This window comes from Stegastes partitus, unplaced genomic scaffold (assembly GCF_000690725.1).
Source record: "Stegastes partitus isolate 25-593 unplaced genomic scaffold, Stegastes_partitus-1.0.2 Scaffold0, whole genome shotgun sequence".
NCBI classification, from domain to species: Eukaryota; Metazoa; Chordata; class Actinopteri; family Pomacentridae; genus Stegastes; species Stegastes partitus.
In genome coordinates, this window is record NW_007577731.1 from 1,182,429 (window position 1) to 1,192,594 (window position 10,166).

At 42.3% G+C, this 10,166-nt stretch overlaps 1 protein-coding gene across 1 annotated transcript; it reads left to right on the forward strand.

The window, feature by feature from the left end:
* The first annotated feature begins 1,357 nt into the window (after positions 1-1,357).
* LOC103356596 (probable flap endonuclease 1 homolog) lies at positions 1,358-10,078 on the forward strand. The gene is made up of 10 exons (XM_008280853.1): positions 1,358-2,061; positions 2,833-2,899; positions 3,621-3,723; positions 4,685-4,801; positions 4,893-5,029; positions 6,053-6,113; positions 7,527-7,658; positions 8,235-8,380; positions 8,497-8,641; positions 8,895-10,078. The coding sequence occupies exons 1-10, from the start codon at positions 1,980-1,982 to the stop codon at positions 8,946-8,948; spliced, it is 1,044 nt and encodes a 347-aa protein (XP_008279075.1). The 5' UTR covers positions 1,358-1,979; the 3' UTR covers positions 8,949-10,078.
* The last annotated feature ends 88 nt before the right edge of the window (positions 10,079-10,166 follow it).

Below are 10,166 nucleotides of genomic sequence, written 5' to 3' on the forward strand. Positions count from 1 at the left end.
GTCCAGAAGGCTGCACCACGAAGCCAGATTAGGAAGATATGTCAAGCCTAAAGTCAGAGTTTAAAAAAAAACCCTGACTTTGTCAAACTAGCTTAGTAAAGCGTGAGGAGAATATTGCCCTTTTAAGCTCGATAAATGCTTTGAACACCAACAACATACATTACAGGGACACGTATCATCTTTTCTCTTTGTGAAAGTAAATGAAAAAAGGTGTTTTAAAGAAGCTTTGTAGATTTTAAACAAGGATTTACTTGAGTAACAAATGTTTTGGGAACCCTGCCCAGAGCTGGAACCGTCGTTAAAGGACCAAACCTCAGGCCTGACCTGTCGTGTCTGTTTCATCAGTTTGGTCATAAACTCTGAAAGTGTCAAAACAAGATTACTAAATCTAGAGATGCCATAACATTTACCCCCAATGCCCTCTGAGTTCTTCACTCCCCCAAACATTTGTGTAGATTACTTGAATAGACCATTGTTGAAATGTTCTGTCCTGTTTTTTACCTCTTTGGTCGCCACATGTGAAGGATTCTACGATAAACTTGATGAAGTGCTGACAAAAATACAAATGGGCACCAAGTGAAGTGATCCTGTTTCCCCCTGCTGTTCCTACAGCTTGTTTTTTCTGTTGTTGTTTTTATTTCTTTCCAGAGAATTTGACCTTTATGTATGGAGTAGTGAGAGTGCCAAATTACAAAAATAAATCAATAAAAGAATAATAAAATAAAAGTGAAAATAAAAGAAAAATATGTAAAATAAAAAATAAATAATGTGGCAATATAAAGCAATATTAACCAAAAATTAATCCATAAAAGAAAAGGCTAGTAAAAGTAGAAATTTAAAGACAAATAAATAAAATAATAATAATGTATTTTTATGTATTAATTTAAAAAAATTAATGAATTTATTTATTTACTATTTTTAATTATTATTATTATTATTATTATTATTATTATTATTAATAATAATAATAATATTTTTTATAATGTTGCTTTAAAATCAAAAGAAATATGGGCACAACGACATTCCTACTGCGCACATTTTTCCACGTATATTTCCTTTGCTTTTAAAGCGACAGTGTAAAAAAAAAAAAAAAGAATAAATAAAAATAAAAAATACAAATACAAATGAAACAAATAATAAAATAGAAACTTTAAATAAACTTTTAAATTTTAAAAAATTAAAACAAAAAATATTTTCAAAATAATAAATTATCATATTTATTTTATTTATTTGTCTTTATATTTCTACTTTTATTAACCTTTTCTTTTACGGAGTCATTTTTGATTCATTTTGCTTTATATTGCCAAATTATTTTATTTTTTGATTTTATTTATTCTTATTTTTATTTCCACTTTTATTTTACTATTCTTTTATTGATTTATTTTTGTAATTTTGCACTCTCGCGACTCCGTATTTCTGTTTTTCCACCTGCATTAAACGCATGGACTTTGTGGTTTTATACAGCAGACATTGTGATATAAGTCTTAGAGCCAACGTGTGTGCGATCATGTGTAGTAGGTGGAAATGTTTATGAAATATCCGTCATTATTTTGGAATAATGAGCTAGGTGTGTTGTTTCATGCTGATCTATTCATCACACATGGTACAGAAGCCTTGGCGCTGTACCTAAACGTGTGACCTGGAGCTGGAGTTTGACTTTCTTTGTAATATATGAACACATTCATTGTTTGTAAATATTTTTGCTGTAATAAATGATGGATGTTGGTTTCCTCCCTTTCTGTGTGCAGCAGCGCCCCCTGTTGCTCCATCAGCTGACCTGCAGCACCACACACACACACACACACACGATGGAGGGGTTTTAACCGGTCCAGAGAAATGTCATTTAATCCCGCTTTAGTCCGTGTCTTCACAGCAAAGGATCCTCCACAGATCATCGGGGGAAGCCACCTGACGTTGTTCTGTCTCCTCGTCTTCTTTCCAAAGTGTTAATCAAACCGGAAGTTAGTGAATGTGGCACAATGGGGATCACCAAACTGGCAGATTTAATCCGCTCGGAAGCTCCCGGTGCTGTTTCTTACAAGGAAATCAGCGACTACACAGGTAACACACCTGGTCGTTGGTCGCTTTCTCTGTTTTCTGCGCCGCTGCGCATTGGTTGCTGCTAGCCGCTAGCGCTAGCGTGGTCACGCGACAGCTACAATACAATTATGCCACCCTGTCGTAACAAAAAACCTCTTTAAAAGTGTTTATACCACCGAAATGAAGGATTAACAATAAAATGCAGCTACTACACTGATATTTATCCAAGGATTTAGAGGGAGCTACTTGTAACGTACTCGGATACTTTCATTTCCTGTCTAATTAAGCTGCTAACCAGCTGAGAGCAACATGATGCACTATGTAAAGGTTTTCTATTCAAAACATGATTATAATAACGTTACAGTAACTGTGCTGTCAGTGCTTTGACCTGAGTGATGGATCCACTTCCGCTGTTTAAATATTAAAGTCCAGCTGTGTTAAAGGGACAGACCTGGTTCAGCTGTTCACTACTGAGAAGAGTTAAAGGACTCATGAAGCAAACCTGCAGTAAACACAACATAGTGATGCTGCTGGATTCATGCTGTTTTGAAGTGAACAGCTTTTACCACTTTGCACAGGCTATTATAAAAACCTGGAGGCTAGATGAAGTGCAGAAACATGAATAATGTCCACTGGAAGTGGGAGAAATCAGTTCCTAATCCCGCAGATGTATTCAAGCGCTGCACTTGAATGAATGCAATGAATATGTTTTGACCTCTTGGCAAGAGTGCATGTGATAAACAAGTCCTGAAAGACCAAAGTGAGATTGTGCTGCTGTGTTACGCTCCACAGGAAAAGTCATCGCACTGGACACCTCCATCGTTATGAACCAGTTCCGTGCAGCAACGCCTTCCCTGAGGTGAGCTCTTGGATGTATGATGACACCTTCTGTCTTCTCCCTTTTCCTTCAACTTCCAAATCATGTATAGATAATGCCTGATGTATACCCAGTACATCGAGTATCCAGAACTACACGTGTGTGATGTAAGGCCATCTGATAAAATAACTAATCATGCTGCACATGAGGGCTGCGAGGTGTCTTGGTGGTTAGCACCGTTGCCTCACAGCTAGAAGGTTGCCGGTTGGCGTTCCGGTGAGGACACCCGGGATCTTTCTGCGTGGAGTCTCCATGTTCTCCCCGTGCAGCGTGGGTTCTCTCCAGGTTCTCTGGCTTCCTCCCACAGTCCAGAAACATGCTGAGGTTAATTGATGATTGTAAATTGTCCATAGGTGTGAATGTGAGTGTGCTTGGTTGTCTGTCTCTAAGTGTAGCCCTGTGATAGACTGGTTACCTGTCCAGGTGAACCTGCCTTCACCCTGAGTCAGCTGGGATAGACTCCGCCTCCCATGACCCTAGTGAGGATTAAGGTGTAGAGATGATGGATGGATGTTGCACATGATCAGCGTTGTTAGTGTAACGTAACACTTCACAAATGAACAGTATCCAACACAAACCACCAGAACCTACAGCCAGCAGGTGAATGAAGACCTCTGAGACTCAACATTGGCCCCATACGTGTAACAATAAGCACAGGTTTCAGTTCTCCAGCATGTTTGTGTGAAACATCTTTTCTCTCCAGCCCTCTGACAGGTCTCTTCTTTCGCACGCTCACCTTCCTGGAACATGACATCAGACCGGTCTTTGTGTTTGACGGAAAGCCTCCGGGGGAGAAGAAACATGTTGTAAGTGACGCTTCATGTCTGCATCTTTGACTCCACTTGACAGCGAACTCTTCCTCCTGCTGTGTGTGAGACACTCACGGGTCAGAGAGAGGCTAGGCCCGATTCCTCCTTAATGGTAGTAGAACCGGTCCCATGACCTTGGTTGACTGAAGAAAATATTTTAAACAAGGAAGTGAATTTAAAGGACCAGTGCCACATGATAGAGACAGCTGTAGTGTGATACACAGGACTCCTGCTGTTGAAGCTGTCCACGCTGTTTGTGCCATTTTTGTTATGTGGACTTGTGACCATTGCGTGTGGAGATGACCTGTGCAGGCCCAGTTGTGGGCGGCTGAGAGCTGCCCAGGACACCAGCTGCCAGTCATCTCAGCTAATTAGCCCGGAGCTGAAGACCTTGTTCTTCCCGCCTCCAGTTACATCTGATTGGACCACCACCACTCCTCCTCCACCCCAGCAATCACCACACCTGGCTATAAAAGCAACCAGCAACGTTTCAGTCTGGCTGGCTGGCATTTAGTGCGAACAGTCCTGGTGCCTCTTGGTTTGTGTTTGTGGTAGCTTGTGTTGGCAGCTGCTAACTCGTGTGGGAGTTTCGTGAGCATCTCAGTGGAGACTATGACTCCTGTTAGCAGCTGTGCAACTTTGTGAAGAAGTTACTCGTGTTTTGAGGCACTAGTTTGTTTTAGTTTCTTCTGTTATGTGTGGATGTTGCTTTTAGATTTAAAGTTTTGGCTAAAGAGTTTAGTTTTGTTTGCTAGCTTCGACACTCTGTTAGCCTTCGTTTGGTTCTTCGATTTTTAGCATCATCGACCAGCTTCTTTTGTATTGTCACGGTTCTGTTATGTTCATTTACGTTACTGAGCAATAAACTGCGTTACCTGAACCACTTCCATCTCTTTTTTTCGTTGCATCCAGCTGACCCTAGAGGCTGGATCGTAACAAAGCTTGTTTTTCTCTGCAGCTGGAGAAGCGAGCCGAGGCAGCTGGTTGGAACTTCCCCAACTGCACAGGAACGCCATCATCCCAGACCAGAGATTGTGTTCAGCTCCTGAAACATCTGGGCGTACCTGTCATCCAGGTACAACCTCCTAAACAGTAAATAGATATGTAACATCTTCCCTGCACCTTTTCATCCAGCTTCCCTCTTTTCGTTGTTTTAAACCTCCCAGGCTCCAGGGGATGCTGAGGCGCTGTGTGCCCATCTGGTCAGAGAGGGCACCGTGGACGCTGTGGCGTCAGAGGACATGGACACGCTGCCGTTCGGAGCCAGCGTTCTGATTCGCCAGTTGAATGCCAAGAGGGACAGGTAGGAGCTGTGCAGTTCATGTGTTGCTCAGAGGATTGTGCCGAGTTTATTTTACATTTGAATCCATTTACGTTGATGCTGGAACCTTTCCAGAGCCTGGTTTCTCTACATCAGAATCAGAAATACTTTATTGATCCCTGAGGATCCCTGAGGGCTGCAAGGTGGATCAGTGGTTAGCACCGTTGCCTCACTGTCGCCTCACAGATAGAAGGTCACCAGTTGGCGTCCCGGTGAGGACATCCGGGATCTTTCTGCGTGGAGTCTCTATGTTCTACCCTTGTCGGTCTCTAAGTGTAGCCCTGTGATAGACTGGTTACCTGTCCAGGTGAACCTACCTTCACCCTGAGTCAGCTGGGATAGACTCCAGCCCCCCACCACCCTATTGAGGATTAAGCGGTGTAGAGATGATGGATGGATCCCTGAGGGGAAGTTGCTTCTGTGTACGACCAAAATCTACTACCAGACTCTTGATACATGCTTCAGAGCGTCATTGTGAATGGAGTCTGCAGTTCGATTTAGGACTGGTGTCAGTAGAAGAATCAACACTTGTTTCCGTCATATACGTGTTAATGTGCAAACGCTGGTGCCAGAGTATCAGACAAAAGCTAATTAGAAGTTGGTGGGGATATTGTTGTGTATATATAGTAGATGAGGTCAGGAATCCCATAATCACAGCGCGACCTGTTATCTGGTGGCTCGCCACAGAACTATTTTAAGTCACAGTAATTCAAAGAAGAACAAATGCAGATCTTATTTAGTCTAGCAGATCACAGCAGCGGCCTGTCAGATAAACATGAGCTGCATGCAGTCCCATAGCAAGTAATGAGATCATATGTGATGGCAGCTAAACATGCAGATGGACTCCACTGACTTCTCTCAGATATAACCACTGGACACATGACTATTTAATTAATAAACAGGTCAGACTGTGACTGATAGGTCGGCTGGAGGACGATGGAGGATGTGATAGCCCTGGGAGATGTCTAGGCTGCTCTAATGTTGAGTCTGTGCTCTTTTTCACAGTGAAGTCATTGAATATTCTTTACCCAAGTTACTGGAGAAACTCCAAATCAATCACAAAGAGGTAAGACCGAAACATTCATCAAAATATCTTTGAAAGCTTAGATTCCATATATATTAGCATTCAGATGTGACAAATGAAAGGAAAACCATAAATAAATGAATGTACCAATACAGTGAAAGCAGACGCTTCCACACAGGTGCACAGTTAACAGTCGTGGTCTGTGGGAGGCATCTAAGTGCTGAGCAGGCCCAGATGATTCTAATAAAGAGGACAAAAAGAAAGGACTTTGGAAGATGGTTCTTTGTTGGTGCACAGATGGCAGGAGCTTCAGTCCAAAACCAAACTGCTCAGCTAACTGGTGTTTCAACAGAAACAGCAACTAAAGTGACATCTGCATTTAGATCTGTGGAAACACGTCAGTAGACCAGGTTGCAAACTGTGGTCGGCAGCACAAACTTGATGACGGTGATGCTCGTAAATTAGTATGATATGCTAAGAAAGTGAGAAGAGCAGCTCTTCCTCAGCAAGGACGTCCTATCCACAATTACACGGAGGCGGATATTATAGTAGGGCTGCAGCGCATGAACCCGTCATTACAAAGATGAATGCACATCTGAGAGTCCAGTGGAGCAAAAACCACACAGATGCAGAATAAAGTGATGCGGTCAGACCAGCCATCCTTCACCACACTCTCAACAAGGGGCTGAGCGCATGTGTGGCGTATGAACACTCGTCCCGTACAGCGAGGGGGTCCCGTTGGCTCTGTGGACATTTTTCTAGCATGATTTGGGTCCAGGTTGTTCTGGGTGGTCACCTTTATCCTGTGATAACATTTCTATCCTGATGGAAGCGGGTTGATACCTCCATCCACAGGGCGCAACGGGTCACTGAGTAGTTTGAGTAAAATGATTTATTTATTCAAATCATGTTGGAGAGTACTTTTCTCTTCTTTAGATATAACTATTCATGGAGTGGCAACAGAATGTATGTAGGTATATGTGTATATGTATATATGTATTTTGTCTGTCACTCACATGAAGTCTTTATTTTTATTTTATATGCATTTCATTTTCTTTCTTTCTTTCTTTTTTTTAAATTCGTTCGAAATCAAGAATTGGATTGAACTGAATTGGAAATAAAGTGAATTCTATGCTGTGACCTTCAGTCGGAAGATCTAAAACCAGTTGAACTCCTATAGCTCCTATAGTTTGGACCGATATCTTACATAGTGCTCTCCACCGTCATCCTCAAAGCCCCAAATGATGGAATATGTTTTAAACAATGTTGGCAATCCCTCTAAAGTTTAGAAACTTGGAGAATCGATGCCATGGAGCTGTTCTGGGACCACATAGTGGACAAAAACCTAACAAAAAGCCTTTTTGTTGGTTTTTCCTTTAAATTGTCACCAGTCTGTTTATCATACTGCTGTACCATTTCATACTTCAGCTGTTCTGTTTTCTTATTTCCTGCCAGCTTGTTGACCTGTGTATTTTGCTGGGCTGCGACTACTGCGACAAGATACCCGGTCTGGGACCCAAGAGAGCTCTGACGCTGATCCAGAAGCACCGTACTATTGAGGACGTGGTTTTGCACGTCAAGAGAGAGGTAGATTAACTTTATTGTCCCAGGCGGGGGACATTTGTCTTGGACTGTTTCACCCATACTGTAGACACAACCAGGGAAAACACAGTTAATAGATTAAATATATGCATACATCAAGGAGGGGCTGCAAGGTGGCTCGGTGGTTAGCACCATCGCCTCGCAGCTAGAAGGTGGCCGGTTGGCGTTCCGGTGAGGACACCCGGGATCTTTCTGCGTGGAGTCTCCATGTTCTCCCCGTGCAGCGTGGGTTCTCTCCGGGTTCTCCGACTTCCTGCTGAGGTTAATTGGTGATTGTAAATTGTCCGTAGGTGTGAATGTGAGTGTGCTTGGTTGTCTGTCTCTAAGTGTGGCCCTGTGACAGACTGGCGACCTGTCCAGAGTGTCCCCTGCCTTCACCCTAAGTCGGCTGGGATAGGGTCCAGCCCCCCCGTGACCCTAATGAGGATTAAGCGGTATATAGATAATGGATGGATGGATGATGGATGGATGGACAACCAGTGGTCTTTGTTGTTCTGTCTCTACACTGAATTACAACAACTGCGTAGGATCTAATCGGATTACAATATCTGCTGCCCTCAGACCCATCCTGTTCCACATTTCTGGAAGTACAAAGAAGCAAGAAAGATATTCTTGGACGCCCCACAAACGGCAGCTCCTGAGCTCACCTGGACCGAGCCGGATGAAGAAGCTGTGGTCGAGTTCCTCTGTCCCGCCAAACGCATTAAGTACGTATTCACCGTGTCCATGTTCTTCCATAGGCCCGAGTTCACAGCATTCTGTAAAATATTAAAATGATAACTGTTTAACCGTTGTTTTAAAACAATACTGATTATTATTCTAGGGAGGAGAGGGTCCGTCGTCGGATGGAGAGGTTCCGTGAATTCCGGAAAAACAGGCGAGAGGAGCGGGAGAAGGAGAAGGCAGCGGGAAACAGTAGGCAGACTCGCATGGAGGACTTCTTCAGAGTCACCAGGAAAAGGGAGCAGGTGAAGATATTTAAATCATTTTCAGAAATAATTAAGAATTTGGGCATTTTTAAAGCTTATAAAAGACTGACAACTTCATTGATAGGTTGTTTAATGATGAAATGAACCACCACCTTGATCAGCCTTCTGCTCCAGTTCACCGCCACAAAGCCAGGAATAGAAGCTTAATAACTCACCATACATAGACCTCTCAGTGGTTCTGAATCTGCTGTGTTGATTTGTCTGAATGTTTCGTCTCTCTCTTTTCCTCCAGACTGTGGACGCAGACTCTTTAGGTGTCAACAAAAAGAGGCCAAAGTCAAAATAAGCCTGACGCCGTTTCTGCCTCCTTCGACCAAAGAAGGGATTAGACTTTTTTTTCCTTTTTTTTCTGGGGCCAATACAGATATTATCATGAAGGACACTGATAACTGATGTTTAGGAGCAGTATGTTATAATCCTGGTGTGGAAGTTTGCAACGGCTCTAACACAAAACTTGAAATATGTTTGTTTAATGATGTCGTAACTCTTTACATGCGGTCAGCCAGATACTGCTTTGTGCAGGACATTCCTCGACACTACAGAGTGGTGACATCAGGATCATAGTGTTTATAAATGGATTTATTTTTATGAGGAACTGGTTAAAAACATATACAACGTCGGATCTGATGATCAGCCAGTCCGTGGTTTTTATCTCCCTCTCTGTCTGGGTATCAAAAACCCCATCATGTACCAGTTTGTCTGTTCAGTCTGTGTTTCCAATCTTGGATTTGTGCCATAAGCTTGTTTTTACCATTATGCAACACTAGAAGTCAAGAGTTTTGTACTGAATGTTCCTCCAATCATTCTGTTTTATCATCTAATAATTTAGAAATTTCAGCATTTTGAGAGGCAGCAGCTTTATGTGTTGGATAATTGTTTTGCAATTACAGAGCACCGACCTTTATCAAGTGCCCTTTAAGTTTTTCACTCTGTTTTGAAAAACAGGCGTGCTGCAAAATACTGATTTCAAGTCTTTGTCCATTCATTTTAAGCGACAAAACAATAATCCGATCTTGTGCGAACAGCAGGGCGCGCAACAATGCAAATCACTGAGCACTTCTTCAGCGCGTCCAGCAGTTTCCTGCAAAGAGAAGCAGAGCAGGAGGTGGATGGCCATGAAAGAGAACAGTGTGATCAGTGTCAGGGAGGCCAAGACTGAAGACAGGGGACGTCTCATCGCTAGATATTCAATTAGCACCTGCTGTGTCAAGGCTGCCAAGGCCGAGACCAAAGACCTGAATTTTAAAACGTGCAGAGAAGTGAAGTAACGTCTTTGAAGAGATGTTCAAATCCATATAGAGAAAAAGGTGATTTTGTTTTAAAAAACAAATGTAAGTGCAGTGTATACATTGTATGCTTCACTTGTTTGTCTTTTTTAAAATTAAAATAATGTTTTGGATGAATGTGGTACTCTTATAACTGGATGCAAATTGTGGTTAATTATTCTGTTTCTTAAAATGGATTATTTCCCAACAACCGTGTGGGTTTTAATTAAACTAGGAGG